General features: G+C 43.4%; 2 protein-coding genes across 2 annotated transcripts in view; one reads left to right on the top strand and one right to left on the bottom strand.

The window, feature by feature from the left end:
• Positions 1-20,372, top strand: part of c19h14orf180 (chromosome 19 C14orf180 homolog) — a 26,340-nt gene extending 5,968 nt beyond the window's left edge. Inside the window, exons 3-8 of the mRNA XM_071116761.1 lie at positions 3,142-3,228; positions 4,721-4,847; positions 11,654-11,793; positions 16,878-17,047; positions 17,136-17,262; positions 18,272-20,372. Of these exons, the coding sequence (XP_070972862.1) occupies positions 3,142-3,228; positions 4,721-4,847; positions 11,654-11,793; positions 16,878-17,047; positions 17,136-17,262; positions 18,272-18,477 (857 nt within the window). The 3' untranslated portion in view covers positions 18,478-20,372. The remainder of the gene's footprint in view (positions 1-3,141; positions 3,229-4,720; positions 4,848-11,653; positions 11,794-16,877; positions 17,048-17,135; positions 17,263-18,271) is intronic.
• LOC139375196 (transmembrane protein 179) lies at positions 20,021-24,264 on the bottom strand. The gene is made up of 4 exons (XM_071116763.1): positions 23,912-24,264; positions 22,132-22,269; positions 21,839-21,917; positions 20,021-21,698 (listed from the first exon to the last, which is right to left on the bottom strand). Exons 1-4 carry the CDS (start codon positions 24,211-24,213, stop codon positions 21,516-21,518), a joined length of 702 nt encoding a protein of 233 aa, XP_070972864.1. The 5' UTR covers positions 24,214-24,264; the 3' UTR covers positions 20,021-21,515.

Below are 24,264 nucleotides of genomic sequence, written 5' to 3'. Positions count from 1 at the left end.
TGTATATAGCGCCACATTGATATGGTACTGGTACTACCTGTATATAGCTCATCATTGATCTGGTACTGGTACTCCCTGTATATAGCGCCACATTGATATGGTACTGGTACTCCCTGTATATAGCGCCACATTGATATGGTACTGGTACTCCCTGTATATAGCTCCACATTGATCTGGTACTGGTACTCCCTGTATATAGCGCCACATTGATATGGTACTGGTACTCCCTGTATATAGCGCCACATTGATATGGTACTGGTACTCCCTGTATATAGCGCCACATTGATCTGGTACTGGTACTCCCTGTATATAGCTCATCATTGATATGGTACTGGTACTCCCCGTATATAGCGCCACATTGATATGGTACTGGTACTCCCTGTATATAGCGCCACATTGATATGGTACTGGTACTCCCTGTATATAGCGCCACATTGATATGGTACTGGTACTCCCTGTATATAGCGCCACATTGATCTGGTACTGGTACTCCCTGTATATAGCTCCACATTGATATGGTACTGGTACTCCCTGTATATAGCGCCACATTGATATGGTACTGGTACTCCCTGTATATAGCGCCACATTGATCTGGTACTGGTACTCCCTGTATATAGCGCCACATTGATATGGTACTGGTACTCCCTGTATATAGCGCCACATTGATATGGTACTGGTACTCCCTGTATATAGCGCCACATTGATATGGTACTGGTACTCCCTGTATATAGCGCCACATTGATATGGTACTGGTACTCCCTGTATATAGCGCCACATTGATCTGGTACTGGTACTCCCTGTATATAGCGCCACATTGATATGGTACTGGTACTCCCTGTATATAGCGCCACATTGATATGGTACTGGTACTCCCTGTATATAGCGCCACATTGATCTGGTACTGGTACTCCCTGTATATAGCGCCACATTGATCTGGTACTGGTACTACCTGTATATAGCGCCACATTGATCTGGTACTGGTACTACCTGTATATAGCGCCACATTGATATGGTACTGGTACTACCTGTATATAGCGCCACATTGATCTGGTACTGGTACTCCCTTCCTTATTGTGTATTTTATTCCTCTTGTGTTACTATTTTTCTTTTATTATAATTTTTTACTTGGTTAAGTCTACACCCATTGTATTCGGCACACGTGACAAATAAAATGTGTTTTGATTTGAACAGTCATTACCTCAGCGGCCCAGTAAACCCTGGAGTTAACCCAAAACTGTCTGTCAGCAGCCCAATATCTCTACCTCAGCTGACTATGATATACTGTCAACGAATAGGAATGAGGCACATTGCAGCATATGCAGGATGTTTAGAAGAGTATCGTAGTAAACACAGCACGTAGTAGCAACTCAGTAAACACAAAATTCTACTTGTCCACTGGATGTCTACTGGAGTCATAAAGTATGCATGGCACTGCATACATTGTGTATCCTTCTGGCTAGTGAAGTCTATTCGGAGTGTGTGTTAATGGGCTTCTCGTGTATTTTGCTAGTCATAAAAGGTAGCCTCTTTCCTTTCACATGGACAGTTGTGATAGGGTTTATAGACTACTGTCATTTAAAGATGCACTATGCAGAAATCGCTCCGGCTTTTCCTGGTTGCTAACATTCGAATGGTTCGCCTAATTTCACTTTATGTGACAAAACAAAAAAGTATAGTGTAGAAAATCATAGTACATCTGAATCGCTGTGAACTATCTTTTCCATAACCAAAGATATAGTGTATTTTCAGCTGTTTGAAGCTGGGGTACGAAACCAAAAGTAAAAGACACTAAAACAAAACTTAAGAACGGGAAGCATAGAAATAACGCAAATAGCCTTTATTCACGGTATATAATACATTTTAAAGCTTTTATTTGTATCTAAACTGTGCTACTTTAACGACAATCAATAGGTCACACACAAGCATTCAGAAATAGAACTAAGCAAAGTCTGGTCTCACGTGCGACAGAGTGCTCCTGCTTTTGAGTAGGCCATTTACGCCAGGCTGTATGTCTGTGTTTATTTTAAGCACATTTTCCTTGTCAAGCAATGCTTTTAAATTCACCTGTCAAGTGTTAACGGAGTCAACATACAAAGGGATGCATTTATTTCAGTATGAAGAATGCCTTTGACAAAGTGAACCAACTCGGCTCCTGAGTCTATTTTTAGGGATGGCACACATATTTGGTGCCTTAGGGACAAATCTTAATTTATTGGAAGGAGAGGTGGTCCAAAATACTGGAGGGTTGTCAAGATTTTTTTGTTGCTTTGGGGAGGGTTGTGTATGTTTTTTATTGGGCACAGGGGAGGCTAGCGCATTTTTTCCCTGATTTACATTCACTCTTCTGCTCATATTTTCCCCATAAACAATGGTTTGACTTTTGATATTACCCTAATGAAGTTTAGAAACATTTGTGAAGGTTTGGTATGGTGTGGCTATTATTAAGCTTTAGCTACTGAAGGCCTATGATACTGTCCCTGACTTTATTGTGCCAATCCGGTCACTTAAAAAAATCTTTGGGTATAAATGTTTGTTTTTTTAACTGACAAAATCTATCAATCAATAAATTCAAACTGTGCAGTGGCCAATTGATGAACGGAAAGAGACATCGTTTACAAAAAATTCAGAGATTGTAAAGCCAAGCCTTCGATACTGGGTAAACCTAAAATGTAGAGAGGGATGTATTTTCTGTTTGTTGAGATCGACAGTCTATTTGTGGTGTTAACACACACCATGATATTGAAGTGCCCAAAGTTGGTATGCTTTGTTTATTGGTTGTGTGGTGCATTGGCACAGAAACCTGTTGGTGAACACATTGAGTTGGAACAGCCCCCCCCAGTAAATTTAAATCCATCCCTTACAGAATCAGATACCCAAAATAACTGACACATCAACATTGACAAACAAGACTGCAGTAGAATGCCCAGATATTATAGTCCAAGCCTTCACAGAGACTATGTTTTGAGCTATCTGTCTAGAATGTTGGTGACGAGCCTGTTACTTGCTGAGGTCACATTCAGGAGCCATAAAAAATATTGTAAAAACACGTTGCAGTTAAGCCTGGTGACAACAACATTTCTGACACTACAACTGACTTAATACCTTTGACAACTGGGCCTGATCCTTCACCTATATAAATAGACGGCAAGGCCCTGCAGTTCATTCAGGCTGAGAAGATGTTCTACGAGGTTTCTCTAATTGAGCTCACTGCTGTTCAGGGGAGCACAGGTAAGTATATTTACATCTGTAAAATGGGGGCATTAAGGTGGCATCCACAAGTGCAGCTTCTCGCCATCTGACAACTATGTCAGAAGGGGACCATCGTCAGTAGCGTTTTGTCGTGGCTTTGGGTTGGCCACCCACTCATTGCCCACCATTGTGCATCGGTACAAGGAGTGACGAAGGATGCCGTTTAAGTACTATGAGGGTGGTTGATGAAGCAATTGGACTCAGGTGAGTGAGGCAGGCTTTTGGCTAATGAAGATTGGATGCAGGTGAGCAAATTGGCATGGGTACTGCTCTACGTGCATATATGGATTTCCTTGCCGCCCAGCCGCCTTCCATTGTGGATGTCTGGACCCATATATGGAGTTCCTGCTACAGGGCCGCATTCCAATATGAATTATCGTTATCCATGTATGGAATTCTGCATTCCAATATGAGAAGTCTGAGTCCATATATGGAGTTCCTGCTCCAAGGCTGCATTCCAATACAGAAGAACAAGCACATGTATGGAAGTTCCTGTTGTGGATTAGGAATGTCATCTGAAGCTTAAAGCTGTCCTCCCAAAACTGTGTTATAAACTACACTTAGCACTCTAACTGGGTGATTAAGGGGTGCCCTAACAAAATTCCATTGCTGTAAGCTATGTATGTCTGTCTGTCTGTCTGTCTGTCTGTCTGTCTGGAGGCTGCTGATTCAACAGCAGTTCAGTGTAGCATGGGCAGGAGGTAGCAGGAGTTATGGGATGGACAGGGAAGACAAATGGCCATGTTAGGCATTATCTCATAAGGAGTTGTGTGGCGCCATGGAATACTGAGGCCTCTGATTCAGCACTGTGCCAGCTGCTCTGTTTCTCTCTCCTGGGGCAATGCTGGCATCACAATCACTCCACCAGCCTTCTCTCTCTCTTCAATCTCCTGTTCAAACCTCAGCCCATTTCCATCTCATTTTGATTATCTGACAGATATTTGACCTACCCTATTTTCAATGCTTTCAATTATTTTCCCTCATCCTGTTAAAAGTTTCTGTCCCCTTATTGCCATTTCTGAACCACTTTACTTTTCAGTTTACCTCTCCAACGTTAGGCTGGAAAAGCTTTTATGGAGGCTAATCTCCACTCCCACCAGGGTCAGCTCAGGTGTTTGTGTCTGTGTGAACAGGTAGCTGTGCCACTGCTTTTGTGGGTGTGGTAAGTGCGATGTTTGCACTCACAGTTTCCTCTCCCTTCCCTCTTCCCTCTGCTCTCTATCTGACGTCTCCTGCTCACTATCCTGTTGGCTCCACTGTACCCTGCTGTTCAGACTCCACTCTCATCTCCACACTGCCAGCCCTGCCAGAGATCACATCGCCAGCATTTTGGATTCTGTTTACTTGCTATGTAGAGAGACAGAGGGAGTTAAAGGGATATAAAGAGAGGGAGAAGGATAGAGTGTGAGCAAGAGGGATCGAGACAGACGTTAGCGGGCGGCTGATTACATGCCCTGTGTGTGTGTAACAGGCCCCCAGAAGGAGGCTTTGCTGGGCTCGTCTGGGACAGGATGGGCATCCCCAGAGGAGCTATCGGATCAGGCCTCCCAGGCACAGCATTTTGAGCGGCTGGCCCAGCTTTGCATCATGAGTAAAAGGTACGTAGAGAAGAATAAGAAGAATAACGCAAATGTCCTCTCTTGCAATAAGGGCAGTGCTGTTTAGTATTGTTGGTCTTCCTCTCATTAAATGAGACAACTTTGCGGTTTCTGTTCTGCTGGCTTTTCTGAACTGGTGTTGGTAATTACTGGGTTTCAAGTATGGAGGGATGAGAAAGTAGATATTAATATTGTGGCTGATATATACAGCATAATATATACTGATACTGTAGGTGTTTTTGCTTGCTGTTAAAGGCTCCAAAAGGCTCTAGTTATATTTACTAGATGCTGTATTTTGATATTTTGGCTAGCTCTGTTCCCCTTTACTTTTGAAAGGCTGAATGAGTGTATACTATCTTTACAAAATGAAAAACAGTGGTACTGTCATTCAGACATGAGGCTGTTTCATTGAGGCATTGTTCGCTTTCTGTAGTTTTAAATTGGACGTTTCTGAATGATGTGCTTATTTCTAACAGAAATCTACAGTATTTAAACTGTATGCTGTCTCACATCTTAAAGTGATACTCATTTCCATATTGCCCCTCCCCCAGATTGTTAGTGAAAGATGGGTTTATATGTTCATAGTGCTTTGAAAATGTGTCATCAGGATGAAAATGTACCTCGCCAAAATAAACCAGTGCACAAAGAAATGTTTGCATCTGTGGCCCTCATGCAAAAACCACTGAGGTGAATTTACCTGTAGAGGTGGAGCAAAGGGACAACATCCCTAATGGGAGTTTCAAGTGTTACCAGAACACACTGATCTGATGTCCTTGATGCTGGGGTATTCTGGTAGGCCACAAAGACAGGAACATACACATTGATCTGATGTCCTTGATGCTGGGGTATTCTGGTAGGCCACAAAGACAGGAACATACACATTGATCTGATGTCCTTGATGCTGGGGTATTCTGGTAGGCCACAAAGACAGGAACATACACATTGATCTGATGTCCTTGATGCTGGGGTATTCTGGTAGGCCACAAAGACAGGAACATACACATTGATCTGATGTCCTTGATGCTGGGGTATTCTGGTAGGCCACAAAGACAGGAACATACACATTGATCTGATGTCCTTGATGCTGGGGTATTCTGGTAGGCCACAAAGACAGGAACATACACATTGATCTGATGTCCATGATGCTGGGGTATTCTGGTAGGCCACAAAGACAGGAACATACACATTGATCTGATGTCCTTGATGCTGGGGTATTCTGGTAGGCCACAAAGACAGGAACATACACATTTATTTGCCCCTCCTGTCAATGTTTGGAAGATTAGAGAATTTAGCCTGATTGGCTTGATAGGGTGGAAGGGGGTAATAGGTATCCTGACTACTCAAGCTAAATTCTTCTGCTGCTCCGTCGTTCACTACATACTAGTCTGAGACTGCCGTCATTGAAGTCGTTTTTGGTGATGAGGTGCACAAGGGGTGTTGTTCAAAACAAAGTAATCAGTGATTGAATCGTCTTTAACCAATCACAGTATCAAAGCCAATGACTAATTTTCAAACCACCGCTTTACCCACGTGCGTTCTGGCTCTGGCCAAACCCATTGATTCTGGACCAATCAGACGGCCCTGAATGTGTTCACATTTTTGGTAAATTAACCTAGCAGGCGTAAAAAAAATATGGTTGACTGGAGTACCCAAATCCATTTTGAAGGGGAAACTGAAGTTAGGTTGAAAACAATATTGACCAATACGCTGATTCGGTGTGCGAGTTCATTAGAACGTGCGTTGAAGATGTCGTTCTCATAGCAACGATTAAAACATTCCCTAACCAGAAACCGTGGATTGATGGCAGCATTCGCGTGAAACTGAAAGCGCGAACCACTGCTTTTAATCAGAGCAAGGTGACTGGTAACATGACCGAATACAAACAGTGCAGCTATTCCCTCTGCAAGGCTATCAAACAAGCTAAGCGTCAGTACAGAGACGAAGTAGAATCTCAATTCAACGGCTCAGACACAAGAGGCATGTGGCAGGGTCTACAGTCAATCACGGACTACAAGAAGAAATCCAGCCCAGTCACGGACCAGGATGTCCTGCTCCCAGGCAGACTAAATAACTTTTTTGCCCGCTTTGAGGACAATACAGTGCCACTGACACGGCCTGCAACGAAAACATGCGGACTCTCCTTCACTGCAGCCGAGGTGAGTAAGACATTTAAACGTGTTAACCCTCGCAAGGCTGCAGGCCCAGACGGCATCCCCAGCCGCGCCCTCAGAGCATGCGCAGACCAGCTGGCCGGTGTGTTTACGGACATATTAAATCAATCCCTATACCAGTCTGCTGTTCCCACATGCTTCAAGAGGGCCACCATTGTTCCTGTTCCCAAGAAAGCTAAGGTAACTGAGCTAAACGACTACCGCCCCGTAGCACTCACTTCCGTCATCATGAAGTGCTTTGAGAGACTAGTCAAGGACCATATCACCTCCACCCTACCCGACACCCTAGACCCACTCCAATTTGCTTACCGCCCAAATAGGTCCACAGACGATGCAATCTCAACCACACTGCACACTGCCCTAACCCATCTGGACAAGAGGAATACCTATGTGAGAATGCTGTTCATCGACTACAGCTCGGCATTCAACACCATAGTACCCTCCAAGCTCGTCATCAAGCTCGAGACCCTGGGTCTCGACCCCACTCTGTGCAGCTGGGTACTGGACTTCCTGACGGGCCGCCCCCAGGTGGTGAGGGTAGGCAACAACATCTCCACCCCGCTGATCCTCAACACTGGGGCCCCACAAGGGTGCGTTCTGAGCCCTCTCCTGTACTCCCTGTTCACCCACGACTGCGTGGCCACGCACGCCTCCAACTTAATCATCAAGTTTGCGGACGACACAACAGTGGTAGGCTTGATTACCAACAACGACGAGACGGCCTACAGGGAGGAGGTGAGGGCCCTCGGAGTGTGGTGTCAGGAAAATAACCTCACACTCAACGTCAACAAAACTAAGGAGATGATTGTGGACTTCAGGAAACAGCAGAGGGAACACCCCCCTATCCACATCGATGGAACAGTAGTGGAGAGGGTAGCAAGTTTTAAGTTCCTCGGCATACACATCACAGACAAACTGAATTGGTCCACTCACACAGACAGCATCGTGAAGAAGGCGCAGCAGCGCCTCTTCAACCTCAGGAGGCTGAAGAAATTCGGTTTGTCACCAAAAGCACTCACAAACTTCTACAGATGCACAATCGAGAGCATCCTGGCGGGCTGTATCACCGCCTGGTACGGCAACTGCTCCGCCCACAACCGTAAGGCTCTCCAGAGGGTAGTGAGGTCTGCACAACGCATCACCGGGGGCAAACTACCTGCCCTCCAGGACACCTACACCACCCGATGTTACAGGAAGGCCATAAAGATCATCAAGGACATCAACCACCCGAGCCACTGCCTGTTCACCCCGCTATCATCCAGAAGGCGAGGTCAGTACAGGTGCATCAAAGCTGGGACCGAGAGACTGAAAAACAGCTTCTATCTCAAGGCCATCAGACTGTTAAACAGCCACCACTAACATTGAGTGGCTGCTGCCAACACACTGACACTGACACTGACTCAACTCCAGCCACTTTAATAATGGGAATTGATGGGAAATGATGTAAATATATCATTAGCCACTTTAAACAATGCTACCTTATATAATGTTACTTACCCTACATTATTCATCTCATATGCATACGTATATACTGTACTCTATGTCATCGACTGCATCCTTATGTAATACTAATTTTTGGTTTCTGCTGTTTGATCTCTCATTTTTGTACAATACTTTTAGTTTAGTGTGTCTGTAATAGTATACATTTAGTTTAGGGTGTGTCTAGTACTATACTTTTAGTTTAGGGTGTGTCTAGTACTATACTTTTAGTTTCGTGTGTCTGTAATACTATACATTTAGTTTAGGGTGTGTCTAGTACTATACTTTTAGTTTAGTGTGTCTGTAATACTATACTTTTAGTTTAGGGTGTGTCTAGTACTATACTTTTAGTTTAGTGTGTCTGTAATAGTATACATTTAGTTTAGTGTGTCTCTAGTACTATACATTTAGTTTAGAGTGTCTAGTACTATACTTTTAGTTTAGTGTGTCTGTAATACTATACATTTAGTGTAGGGTGTGTCTAGTACTATACTTTTAGTTTAGTGTGTCTGTAATACTATACATTTAGTTTAGGGTGTGTCTAGTACTATACTTTTAGTTTAGTGTGTCTGTAATACTATGCATTTAGTTTAGTGTGTCTGTAATACTATATGTTTAGTTTAGTGTGTCTGTAATACTATACATTTAGTTTAGGGTGTCTGTAATACTATACGTTTAGTTTAGTGTGTCTGTAATACTATACATTTAGTTTAGGGTGTGTCTAGTACTATACTTTTAGTTTAGGGTGTCTCTAGTACTATACATTTAGTTTAGGGTGTGTCTAGTACTATACGTTTAGTTTAGGGTGTCTCTAGTACTATAATTTTAGTTTAGGGTGTGTCTAGTACTATACTTTTAGTTTAGTGTGTCTGTAATACTATACATTTAGTTTAGGGTGTGTCTAGTACTATACTTTTAGTTTAGGGTGTGTCTAGTACTATACTTTTAGTTTAGTGTGTCTGTAATACTATACTTTTAGTTTAGGGTGTGTCTAGTACTATACTTTTAGTTTAGTGTGTCTGTAATAGTATACATTTAGTTTAGTGTGTCTCTAGTACTATACATTTAGTTTAGAGTGTGTCTAGTACTATACTTTTAGTTTAGTGTGTCTGTAATACTATACATTTAGTTTAGGGTGTGTCTAGTACTATACTTTTAGTTTAGTGTGTCTGTAATACTATACATTTAGTTTAGGGTGTCTCTAGTACTATACGTTTAGTTTAGTGTGTCTGTAATACTATACATTTAGTTTAGGGTGTGTCTAGTACTATACTTTTAGTTTAGGGTGTCTCTAGTACTATACATTTAGTTTAGGGTGTGTCTAGTACTATACGTTTAGTTTAGGGTGTCTCTAGTACTATAATTTTAGTTTAGGGTGTGTCTAGTACTATACTTTTAGTTTAGTGTCTCTAGTACTATACATTTAGTTTAGGGTGTGTCTAGTACTATACTTTTAGTGTAGTGTGTCTGTAATACTATACATTTAGTTTAGGGTGTGTCTAGTACTATACTTTTAGTTTAGTGTGTCTAATACTATACATTTAGTTTAGGGTGTGTCTAGTACTATACTTTTAGTGTAGCGTGTCTGTAGTGCTATACTTTTAGTGTAGTGTGTCTGTAATACTATATTTTTAGTTTAGGGTGTGTCTAGTACTATACTTTTAGTTTAGGGTGTGTCTAGTACTATACTTTTAGTTTAGTGTGTCTGTAATACTATACTTTTAGTTTAGGGTGTGTCTAGTACTATACTTTTAGTTTAGTGTGTCTGTAATACCATACGTTTAGTTTAGGGTGTGTCTAGTACTATACTTTTAGTTTAGCGCATCTCTAGAACCGTACGTTTAGTTTAGTGTGTCTGTAATACTATACATTTAGTTTAGTGTGTCTAGTACTATACTTTTAGTTTAGTGTGTCTAATACTATACTTTTAGTTTAGTGTGTCTGTAATACTATACATTTAGTTTAGTGTGTCTAGTACTATACTTTTAGTTTAGTGTGTCTGTAATACTATACTTTTAGTTTAGTGTGTCTGTAATACTATGCATTTAGTTTAGGGTGTGTCTAGTACTATACTTTTAGTTTAGTGTGTCTGTAGTACTTTTAGGTTAGTGCATCTCTAATACTATGCTTTTCACCCTAAAGAAATGTACAGAATGCCCCAAATTCATCCACCCATTAGACGCCTCCCAATCCAATGGACTTGTTTGGGTGCAATATTTTATTTACAGGGTTTTAGAAGACTCACATCCTACTACAGCACTAGAGCACTGGAGCTTGTGGCAGTTTGGAATTGGGAGGATGGCAGCCTCTTCATCTTTACTGGGTCATAGACATTTTTGTAGATGTTTATGAACGATCTATGAGATGAACATTAACCTTGGACACTGATGGAGTAATGAGGACTACCAAGAGAAAACTGGAAGAGGTGCTCATATAACTGTCTTTAGTAGTCAGTGCTAAGTCAATGCCAGCCCCCGTCTTCTCTCTTGGACAGAAAGTTATCGTGCTTCCTGAATCTTTCAGCGCTGTGGCAGGAAGTCCTTCGGCCGTTGAAGGGCTTCGCTGTACTTTGGCGATCGGATGTCCTCAAATTACATTCTAAAACAGTGCAAACAGACACCTGGCCATTACTAATTGAAGGGAAGCTTTGTTTTGGAACAGCGATCGTGACATCTGTGACACTACACAGGACTTGCTCTACATCCATTGGCACACGTAAGGGCCGGAATTTGTCTTGCCATGCTATGCCCACCTAGCTCCATGCCAGAGCAGTATAGCTATGGAAGGGTGCACGGTAAACCAACCGGTGGGAGCCATGGCAAAATGGACAATAAAATATATTGCTTTCCATGGGTTGGTTGTCTGGATTTTCTATTGACAGCCGACAGGGAAAAAAACTTGTGCATCAATGTTGTTTCCACGTCATTTCAACAAAATCAATCTGATGACGTTGAATCAACATGGAAAACGGATTTGATTTGCAAAAAGTGTTCTTTCTTTCACCCTCCTTTAACCTGATTTCACATTGAATTTACTTTAGTTTAAATCTCAACCAAATGTAAATCCAACTAGACATTCAAATGACATATGTCCCCAGTGGGAGAAATAATCCATAAAATGTTAATTATCTCTGTGTTCCTGTCCTTCGTCTTTTAGACCTCATCTCGCTTTAGAGTACAGTGGGAAAGCCACTAAGATCCATCAGAGGGCCTTTGGCAGCGACCACCCCGTCACAGACAAGAGTCTGGAGCTGCTGGCCACCGTCTACGCAGAAATTGGCAAAACAGAATACTCAGGTAAAACCCCTGAATAAAGACAGAACACTTTAAAAGCCAGTGTCATGCTGAAATAAACATGGATGAATACTTACAGTAGATGAACTCAATAGTCGTGAGTGTTCCATCACGGCTGAGTGTGTCAGCATGTTCTTCTCAGTGTGACAGGCGGGCACAGGCAGTGGAGAGTTTATAGTTGACAGTTTGTAGTTAAACTGAACCCTGAGAGGTGATTTGGTGTAGACCTTGTCACTAGGTTGACATAAAGCACTCTCTTGTGGCATGACAAACCGGAAAACAGCTGTTAAGCCCAGGAACAACTTAACTGCTTTGCTTCAGTGCACACATCGCACTATAAGTGGCTTACATAATTCCAGTTAGCCCTCCTACTGTATGATGTCTGCTCAAGGAATTGTTAAATGAATAAACACACCCACCCACTCAGAGTGGTTTTATATAGAGCTGAACAGAAAATACTTATTGTTAAATTGACAGTTTGAAGCCACTGTATTGGTGTGCTCATGCTTCACTCGCATGATGAGGAAGTGGCATTTTCTACTGTTTTCCAAAGTTGCCATTTTTGGGGTAAAGAGGTCTGCTGAAGAAGGCACGGGGTAAAATGTGCTGTTGAGTCAGTGTTCACAGACAGGGGTGCTCAGTAGAGCAGGCTATGTGTAGGACCTGGGGTGCTAAGAGAACGGTTCCTATTCATGCCAGTTGACCTTCTTGGCCGTATCCTTGGTAAAATTATTGTCAATAAGTAAAGAGAACAGCTGAAGCATGGACACAGTTTGTCCTTGCAATGTAAGCCAGGTCACTGTCAGGGTACACATTTCATTCATGTGCTTCTGCAAGCGGTACCAGAGCACCAAGTCTAGGTCCAAAAGGTTCCTTAACAGCTTCAACCCCCAAGCCATTAAACCGCTGAACAATTAATCAAATGGCCACCCGGACTATTTGCATTGACCCTCCCCCCCTTGTTTTTACACTGCTGCTACTCACTGTTTATTATCACTGTACCCCTACCTACATGTACAAATTGCCTCGACTAACCTGTACCCCCGCATATTGACTCGGTACCGGTACCCCCTGTATATAGCCTCCACATTGACTCGGTACCGGTACCCCCTGTATATAGCCTCCACATTGACTCGGTACCGGTACCCCCTGTATATAGCCTCCACATTGACTCGGTACCGGTACCCCCTGTATATAGCCTCCACATTGACTCAGTACCGGTACCCCCTGTATATAGCCTCCACATTGACTCGGTACCGGTACCCCCTGTATATAGACTCGGTACCGGTACCCCCTGTATATAGCCTCCACAGTGACTCGGTACCGGTACCCCCTGTATATAGCCTCCACATTGACTCGGTACCGGTACCCCCTGTATATAGACTCGGTACCGGTACCCCCTGTATATAGCCTCCACATTGACTCGGTACCGGTACCCCCTGTATATAGCCTCCACATTGACTCGGTACCGGTACCCCCTGTATATAGCCTCCACGTTGACTCGGTACCGGTACCCCCTGTATATAGCTTCCATATTGACTCGGTACCGGTACCCCCTGTATATAGCCTCCACATTGACTCGGTACCGGTACCCCCTGTATATAGCCTCCACATTGACTCGGTACCGGTACCCTCTGTATATAGCCTCCACATTGACTCGGTACCGGTACCCCCTGTATATAGCCTCCATATTGACTCGGTACCGGTACCCCCTGTATATTGACTCGGTACCGGTACCCCCTGTATATAGCCTCCACACTGACTCGGTACCGGTACCCCCTGTATATAGCCTCGGTACCGGTACCCCCTGTATATAGCCACCATATTGACTCGGTACCGGTACCCCCTGTATATAGCCTCCACACTGACTCGGTACTGGTACCCCCTGTATATAGCCTCGGTACCGGTACCCCCTGTATATAGCCTCCATATTGACTCGGTACCGGTACCCCCTGTATATAGCCTCCACACTGACTCGGTACCGGTACCCCCTGTATATAGCCTCGGTACCGGTACCCCCTGTATATAGCCTCCATATTGACTCGGTACCGGTACCCCCTGTATATAGCCTCCACACTGACTCGGTACCGGTACCCCCTGTATATAGCCTCCACACTGACTCGGTACCGGTACCCCCTGTATATAGCCTCCACATTGACTCGGTACCGGTACCCCCTGTATATAGCCTCCATATTGACTCGGTACAGGTACCCCTGTATATTGACTCGGTACCGGTACCCCCTGTATATAGCCTCCACACTGACTCGGTACCGGTACCCCCTGTATATAGCCTCGGTACCGGTACCCCCTGTATATAGCCTCCATATTGACTCGGTACCGGTACCCCCTGTATATAGCCTCCACACTGACTCGGTACCGGTACCCCCTGTATATAGCCTCGGTACCGGTACCCCCTGTATATAGCCTCCATATTGACTCGGTACCGGTACCCCCTGTATATAGCCTCGGTACCGGTACCCCCTGTATATAGCCTCCATATTGACTCGGTACCGGTACCCCCTGTATATAGCCTCCATATTGACTCGGTACCGGTACCCCCTGTATATAGCCTCCATATTGACTCGGTACCGGTACCCCCTGTATATAGCCTCCACATTGACTCGGTACCGGTACCCCCTGTATATAGCCTCCATATTGACTCAGTACCGGTACCCCCTGTATATAGCCTCCACATTGACTCGGTACCGGTACCCCCTGTATATAGCCTCCATATCGACTCGGTACCGGTACCCCCTGTATATAGCCTCCACATTGACTCGGTACCGGTACCCCCTGTATATAGCCTCCACATTGACTCGGTACCGGTACCCCCTGTATATAGCCTCCATATTGACTCGGTACCGGTACCCCCTGTATATAGCCTCCATATTGACTCGGTACCGGTACCCCCTGTATATAGCCTCCACATTGACTCGGTACCGGTACCCCCTGTATATAGCCTCCACATTGACTCGGTACCGGTACCCCCTGTATATAGACTCGGTACCGGTACCCCCTGTATATAGCATCCACATTGACTCGGTACCGGTACCCCCTGTATATAGCCTCCACATTGACTCGGTACCGGTACCCCCTGTATATAGCCTCCATATTGACTCGGTACAGGTACCCCCTGTATATAGCCTCCATATTGACTCGGTACCGGTACCCCCTGTATATAGCCTCCACATTGACTCGGTACCGGTACCCCCTGTATATAGCCTCCACATTGACTCGGTACCGGTACCCCCTGTATATAGCCTCCATATTGACTCGGTACCGGTACCCCCTGTATATAGCCTCCATATTGACTCGGTACCGGTACCCCCTGTATATTGACTCGGTACCGGTACCCCCGTGTATATAGCCTCCCCACTGACTCGGTACCGGTACCCCTTGTATATAGCCTCGGTACCGGTACCCCCTGTATATAGCCTCCGTATTGACTCAGTACCGGTACCCCCTGTATATAGCCTCCACACTGACTCGGTACCGGTACCCCCTGCATATAGCCTCGGTACCGGTACCCCTGTGTATATAGCCTCCCCACTGACTCGGTACCGGTACCCCTTGTATATAGCCGCGGTACCAGTACCCCCTGTATATAGCCTCCGTATTGACTCAGTACCGGTACCCCCTGTATATAGCCTCCACATTGACTCGGTACCGGTACCCCCTGTATATAGCCTCCATATTGACTCAGTACCGGTACCCCCTGTATATAGCCTCCACATTGACTCGGTACCGGTACCCCCTGTATATAGCCTCCACATTGACTCGGTACCGGTACCCCCTGTATATAGCCTCCACATTGACTCGGTACCGGTACCCCCTGTATATAGCCTCCATATTGACTCGGTACCGGTACCCCCTGTATATAGCCTCCATATTGACTCGGTACCGGTACCCCCTGTATATAGCCTCCATATTGACTCGGTACCGGTACCCCCTGTATATAGCCTCCATATTGACTCAGTACCGGTACCCCCTGTATATAGCCTCCACATTGACTCGGTACCGGTACCCCCTGTATATAGACTCGGTACCGGTACCCCCTGTATATAGCCTCCACATTGACTCGGTACCGGTACCCCCTGTATATAGCCTCCACATTGACTCGGTACCGGTACCCCCTGTATATAGCCTCCACATTGACTCGGTACCGGTACCCCCTGTATATAGCCTCCACATTGACTCGGTACCGGTACCCCCTGTATATAGCCTCCACATTGACTCTGTACCGGTACCCCCTGTATATAGCCTCCATATTGACTCGGTACCGGTACCCCCTGTATATAGCCTCCATATTGACTCGGTACCGGTACCCCCTGTATATAGACTCGGTACCGGTACCCCCTGTATATAGACTCGGTACCGGTACCCCCTGTATATAGACTCGGTACCGGTACCCCCTGTATATAGACTCGGTACCGGTACCCCCTGTATATAGCCTCCACATTGACTCGGTACCGGTAACCCCTGTATATAGCCTCATTATTGTTATTTAATTGTGTTCTTTAAAAAAAATTGCTTTAGTTTATTTAGTAAATATTTTCTTAACCCTATTTTCTTAAAACTGCTTCATTGGTTAAGGGCTTGTAAAAGCGTTTCACTGTAAGGTCTACCTACATCTGTTGTATTCGGCGCATGTGACAAATAAGATTAGATTTTATTAGATTTATTTTGTACACAAAGTGTGATTTCTCTGTGACCTAAAATGGCTGTCATAGAGTTGTCATTGTGGGTGTGAGCTGCACTCCTCCTATAAACCCATTAATTGATAGTTGGACGGTCTACATGTTGCTTGTGCAGTCTATTCCACATCTTTCATAGTACAAAGCCAGTGCAGTGCTTTTGTGATCTGGAAATGTGTGTGTTGTAAGTACCACTGCACTGTACCTGTGTATATAGTAAATGGCCATGATGGAGTCAACCCTGATGTTTTTCACAGAAATGTTTGTTTTTGTATTTTGAACTTTCATCTTCAGCTCTATCTACACAGTAGTTGTCTGCATGTTTATTGGTACCTTGGATCCAGGTTCCATCTGTGGTCAGAGACTAATGTTTACTCATGGTTAATCCCTTAGATTCCCTAGGCCAGTGTGTGTCAGCGCTTTCCAAGAGGTTTGCTACTGCCGAGTCCTTCAGAGACACACTCAACAACGGTCTTTCCCATTCCCATTCCCACCGGGATAAACGCTCTGAGGTCCGGCACAGGAAAGACCCCCACCCACTGTTGGACACACCAAAACCCAAGGTGACACTTTTATTTCAATGACTGAAATGTCCTCAAAACTTGTGTCCATTGTGTCCTCAGTTCTAATGATATCTCACCCTCTCCTCAGGTCACCAACGGTAAAATCCCCATGTCCATACTGAAGAGATCTGGCTCAGGATCAGACTCAGAGCTTAGCCACAGACGGAAAGGCGAGCGGCGGGTCCGGTTCAGGGAGCCTGAAACCACTGTGCATGGTGAGAGAGACATCAGGATCAGAGATCAAATACCAAACATATGGAGGCCATGAGGACTAGATCTTTCCAAACTTTCAAAGTTTGAGCCCCTTCAGTGCATGTAACGAGCCTCTACCCAGTCACTCACACTCCTCTCTACTGCACTGGAAGGCCTTGGTCTGCAGAAACAAGAAACACATTTGTTATTGGACTGACTCAGCTCTATTCCACTGGGTTTTAGAGAATGAAACACTTACTAAATCAAAACGTATTAAACAATGCTTAGTAATACATTGGTGAGTTATACTGCTAAATCTACTGTTCTCCTAATTCTCTATGGGCCACTACTACTGAACCTTACAAAGGGATCTGCGTTGTTATGGCTTAGCTGTAAAAGAAAATGAACAAGATACAGTAAAATCCTGTGATTAGATTGTAAAACACTGTCCCTTGTGGATACTGTAGTACTTAATGTAACGCTGAATTCACAAAAAGAACAAACATGAGCAAGCTATTTACACTTCATGATTAATTATGCATGCAAATAAGGTAGCCTGTTCTTTCTTTATTTACTTGCTTCTTGTCTATCGGTTTCACAGACATTCCATACTATGACCGTTTAGTTGGTAAGTCTGTCTGACAGTGGTCCCAAATAATAGCACACTAAGAATATGGAGCAAGTGTCACCCTCATTGACTGGTCATTACTGACTTGTTATACTAAATCTGTGTAAGGAAGACTGTTGAGTGGTGCTTAATATGAGAATTTGCAATCATAGACATTTTAATATTGTACTGTGATGCATGGGTATTCCACACACTTTTGATATTGCATATTCCATCCAGTCCAGTATCTGGTGTATGGCACTTTCTATACTGTTAATAAAGAGACTGAAAATCTGGGGTGGAAAAAAGTGATTTTGGCATCAGGAAAAACAACATGCCCCTCACTCCTGAACATGCATACTTGGAGAGCCTTTACAAATCATAAATCATTCAACAGTTTGTTTTTGGTCTCTTTTGGTTCACAGCCTATGACACATCACCGCCCAGCCCCCACCTGGCCCTGTTCACCTGCCTGTTCCTGCTGATGTCACTGCTGGGCGTGGCCATGTTCTGCACGGACCGCCGGCGCCCACAGCGTGTCTGTGAGGAGCTGGAGGCCTCGCTGGCTGTCTACCTAATACACATAAAACAGCTGCTGTGGGGCTGCTGGATCTGGCTAACCATGCAGTGACTGGGACCCACCAGAGGCGGAGGCATGGAGGATTCGCTCTCTTCATTACATGTTCGTTGAGGTGCCCTACCTAGCCTGGTCCCGAGCACCTCAGTCATACACACGGACTATCTATCTATGGTGTTGAGATGTGCACCCCTACTGCTATGCTCACACCCATATATGGAGAAATGTGTAATCCCAGAGATATTTAGCCTCCATGCCTGTATACTGGTGGTGGGTATGCTACCATGTTCGTTTTGTTGATAAGACATTTTGCACATCAGCAATGTCGATGCTCACTGGTATGCTCACTTAATTGCTACAATAATTTACACATGTTCCTTTCTTGGCACAATCTATTGTGAGTGAATGTTTCATGGAATGCCAAATTAATTATATTTATTTAATTACAATGCTATGTCATTTGTGTATTTAAAAGCTAGCTACAGATATGAATGTGTATATACCGTATACTAAGGACTGTCACAATATTACGCCTTGTTATTGCACATAATTGAATGTATAAAGTGTGAAAAACTGCTTAGAGTTGGCACAAAACACCCTTACCGTCTAAAATAAGGATTATGGATTGAGTCAAGCACAATGTGACAACCTTCTGAAAAGGATCGCTGACACAGGCACAGGACTGCTTCACTTCACAGTGCCAGGTTAAACTAGCAAATTGACAAAGCCATCTTTCTTTTACAGCATAAATACTGCAGTCCGGCGTTTCCTACCTTGGTCCTTGGGACCCCAAGGTGAACGTTTTGTTTTTTTGCCCTAATACTACACAGCTGATTCAAATGATCAAAGCTTGATGATTAGTTGATTATTTGAATCAGCTGTGTAGTGCTAGGGCAAAATCCAAAACGTGCACCCCTTGGGATCCCGAGAACCGAGTTTGGAAAACCCTGTTGTAGTCTGACTATTTTTTTAGGTCAGATCAGTTTTGGGTTACAAGTTGGGACAAAGATGATAAGACATTCACCACAATAATATGAATACTCACTTTCCTAGGAATGTACTCAAATTCAATGAGTGCTTATGATTTTGACAGTGTACCTCTTGGTAAATGCTAAAATGCCTCAAATAATATCCTCTCTCCTCTAAATTGTATTTATTCTTCCATACTGCATATCTGCATCTATTCAAATATCCAATACTTTTATTTTCTTTAGAGTACATTTTGTAAGGGCTTTTGTTACATTTCTATTTCTTGATTGTGCCAATATTCAGATTTGAATCTTGATGTCAAATGCTTTTAAAGTTAAGGATTATTTGGGAATTGAAAAGTACCTTAAATTAGAGCAAATGTTAATGACGCAAAGTAAAGAAAGGAATCTACATGAATTGTACGGTCCAATGGTCTGTGGTAAGATGCAGCAACATTATGACACTAATTGAATCATCACTGTGGGACCTTCAGTACTTGGAACCATTCAAATATAGAAATTAAAGTCTATTCTATAAACAGGTGGAGCTTTAAAGGACAAGTGTGATGCTTATATATGTGATGCTTATCATATACCTCTTGATCCGAGCAATAAAACACAAGACGTTGTTTCCACTGATACATATTCTTTAAACAGTATAACAGGTTTCAGGGAACACAACTATAAGAAAGAGTCGGTGTTGGAAAGATCTGAGCAATATGATGCAACCAATGTCTGAATGGAGGAGCTACTGAGACTGAAGGTTCCCTTTGCACCATCAAACAGAACTACTATCATTAGCAATACAAATACCCAGCAAGTCAACATGGCTTGTTTCTGCACATTTTGGTTAGTAGCTGCATTTCACTGCTGACAATATGCCTGTGGTCACTTTGAAAGAAGTGCCTTTTAGAAGGATTTTGTAGTTTCTATATTTTATTTATTTGAATTATTTGAAATAAAACTGTCATTGCATACCAAGATCTGTGAGGGTGGTGAGTAGTGTGTGTGTGTGTGTGTGTGTGTGTGTGTGTCTGTGTGTGTGTGTCTGTGTGTGTCTGTGTCTGTGTGTGTCTGTGTGTGTCTGTGTCTGTGTGTGTGTGTAATAAAGTGATGATCCATCTTTCCACACTGCGGACTACATTTCCTCACACACAACAGCACAGAACTGGCCTTGGATAATGAGTTATCCCATCTATGTTACTTATAATTTGTTAACTCACTGTCAATGTTTTTTTTGGGGCATGAGGATTGAGGAATATCGGACCCTGTGCCTCATGTCCAGCCTGAACTTTTTATGATTATCAGGATGATCAGGTAGACTGATTTATCTAGCTATATGACTCTTAGGCATTTCCTCCTGAGTTCTCTCCCAGTCAACTTAAGTTAATTGACCATACATGTCTCTTACATAGCACAGTTTTCATTTTTACAAAATACTGTTTGGTAATTGTAGATACTGTATAATACACCGCAAAAGCACACATCATACTCTGTTGCTGCACGTAGGCAAGGAAGTCACACATTACTGAAAGCCTTCACAATCTGAATGTATTGGATTGTTACAAAAAATATATTGCCCAACATCAACAACGACATCCTGCTCACACGTCTAACGTTACATGCACACAGTAAAAAATACAATAAAAAATATCAATTTTCACCATCCTTTAACCACCCTGTGTTGAGTCATCATCTAAGTGCAGCTAAAAAGGAAGTCATTTTTAAAAGAAGTCTCTATGTTCCATTTCTATCCTCATTAAATGGCCTTGATTCTCTGAGCCAATTTACACTCCAGCGAGTGCCTTGAAGGGGAAGACATGTCAGCAGTAGCTCATTAACAAATATAAATATAGCAAGTGGACAAGTGGATTGAATCAGCTCCACAATACAGCCGGAATGCCTTTACCCTACGCTTTGCGGTCAACAGCAGCGTTTTCAACTGGTAAATCAGTATATAGGAGGAGTATATGTAAGCAAGGCATAACAATGCACTCTAATCACAGTTAATGGAATTTCAATTGATGGTATGTATATAGGTTGTCAGGGGCTGGCCTATCTATGATGGCAGTAAGGGTAGGATAAGAGGATATGTTTCAGTGATGTGCACGTGTCCTCTGGGTGTTAGACCATGCCACTCTTCATCTGGTTGGCATCAGAACCCCGGCGGGACGAGCGTCCCAGCAGCAGCTCCTTCTCGTGGATCAGACTGTCCAGAAGGTCCTCCTGGCGGTAGTTGTGGTAGACCTTGAGGAAGGCCATGACCGTGATACCCATCCACGTCAGCCACGCTGCCCACAGACCAAACTGCAGGTAGGAGACATGTTTAACAGATATAATATAGTCACAGGGTTCAACCAGAGCTGGGTCAAATTTGGACAGAAGACTCTGGTACAGTCTCAAGTATCAACATAGTGTATAAGTCTACACATTCGTCTGACCCTTACCTGAGCAATGGCAAACTGGTCATAGAACGAGGAGTTGTCAAGGCCTAACTCCAGATCAGTGTCCTGCAGGTCCTCACAGCTGAAATACAAGTAAAGAGTAAGGTGTGAGCTTAGGAGAAGAACTGCTCATACTGTTACTTTGGTCACTGAGATTAGGGGACACGACTAGTCACATGATCATAGGTATACGGTTGGAACTCAATAGTATTTCTAAATATTGCCACAGACAATCGAAGAGCTTGGGAGACATGTAAAGACAGTGTGAGGTATAGACAGGGTGTTTTGAGTCTCACCTGCTGGACATGCTCCCTCCCTCTGTGATGGCGTCACACCACAGGTTGAAGCCCACACTGACGATGGTGCTGGAGAGGAACACTGTGAACACCACCAGGGAGCTGATCACCAGATTCAGGAAGGCATTGAACAGGGAACTACACTCAGAGAGAGAGAGTGAGAGACAGAGAATATACACTGAGTGTACAAAACATTAGATTGACCATGACAATTTTGAACATGAAAAGTTATTCATAAACAAATTAGGCACATTTGGGCAGTCTTGATACCAAATTTTGAACAGAAATTCAATGGTTCATTGGACCAGTCCAAAACGTTGCACATACACCGCTGCCATCTAGTGGTCAAAATCTAAATTGCACCTGGGCTGGAATAATACATTCAGTTCTTTCTCTTGCATTTCAAAGGTAATGGTACAAAAAAAAATACAAAAGAACGGTTGTTTTTTTCTTTGTATTATCTTCTACGAGATCTATTGTGTTATATTCTCCTACATTCCTTTCACATTTCCACAAACTCAAAGTATTTCCTTTCAAATGGTACCAAGAATATGCATATCCTTTCTTCAGGGCCTGAGCTACAGGCAGTTAGATTTTCGTATGTCATTTTAGGTGATTTTTTTTTTTTTAAGATGCGGATCCTTAAGAGCATTGAGACAATTGAGACATGGATTGTGCCATTCAGAGGGTGAATGGGCAAGACAAAATATTTAAGTGCCTTTGAACAGGGTATGCTAGTAGGTGCCAGGCGCACGGGTTTGAGTGTGTCAAGAATTGCAATGCTGCTGGGTTTTTCACGCTCAACAGTTTCCCGTGTGTATCAAGAATGACCCACTACCCAAAGGACATCTAGCCAACTTGACACAACTGTGGGAAGCATTGGAGTCAACATGGGCCAGCATCCCTGTGCAACGCTTTTGACACCTTGTAGAGTCCATGCCCTGACGAATTGAGTTTGTTCTGAGGGCAAAAGGGGGTGCAACTCATTAGGAAGGTGTATAATGTGATTTCTTTAATACCATCCTTGTCACATTTCCTTAGTGTTGAATTGGATTTGAATTGAAGATGTCTGTGGAGATTGTGGTGTTTTCTTTTCTTATTCCAACCATCTTGTCAAATGCTTGAGTGGTGGGTTTTATTTTTATTGTGGCTATATTGCGTTTTTTTTATGGATGCTATGACCAATATAAAGATATTGGTGGTGTAGCTGTATCACACTAATTCATTCATTCTTAGTTTTAGATAGGCCTACATGTTTTTTTAAGTGGATGGTCTGTCACTGTTTCATTCTGTCACCTAATGTCAGACCAATGAAATCGTCTGCATTGCACAGTAGTAAAACATGTTATTATAAAGATTGCAGACACATCTCTTTCAGATAGAGTATCCTAATCCATAAATGCAGTTTCTGTGATTGCAACTCTGTTGAAAAGGCAGAAAATGGCATTTCTTCCCTCGGGCTGATTAAACATTTTGATTATGGAGCCTACGCAGGGTGATGGGCAAATTGTGCCATAGCAAAAACATACGTTTTTTAAATTCTGTGGGGCCTAGATCTGTAGAAAAGACTCCGAAAAAAATATTAAATGAATGGCTAGCGCGTTTTGTTTTTGCTGTATTTAGTCAAGCAGCATCACTGATCATTCGGGCGTGGGAGTGGATGGGCTGCTTGAAACACAACCCATCTCTTTATATCTCTTTAAAAATAATTAAGATAAAATACACACGAAGAAAACATGGACAGTAATGCAGAACAACCACAAATTATTAGGACACTCACTCGTCGTGGCCTTTGCAAAGAAAGAACAGCAGTCTCCATGCCTGCACTGCGGAGAGGACGAGAGATGCTATCCCGACAAAAGTGATGAAACTGCAGGAAGACTCCGGTCCCCACTCCTCAACAATGAAGCGCTGCTTTGAAACTGTGATGTTCTCATTCTGCCACATACCACGCGTGAAAAGCAAGCATTTTCCATGAAAATCCTCCGTGTTTTCGGAGAGAGGCACTACGGAAATAAAGCCAAACACAAACGCCAAAAAATAGAGGATGCATTGCGCGAAAAGTACATTATCGAGGGCCATTTTCCCATATATTTTCTCTTACTGCGTCTGTTGCATCGGCGACTGCGCAGT

Source organism: Oncorhynchus clarkii, chromosome 19 (genome assembly GCF_045791955.1).
Source record: "Oncorhynchus clarkii lewisi isolate Uvic-CL-2024 chromosome 19, UVic_Ocla_1.0, whole genome shotgun sequence".
Lineage (NCBI taxonomy): Eukaryota > Metazoa > Chordata > Actinopteri > Salmoniformes > Salmonidae > Oncorhynchus > Oncorhynchus clarkii.
The sequence above is the reverse complement of the archived record's forward strand: the minus strand, read 5'-3'. Positions and strand labels throughout refer to the sequence as shown.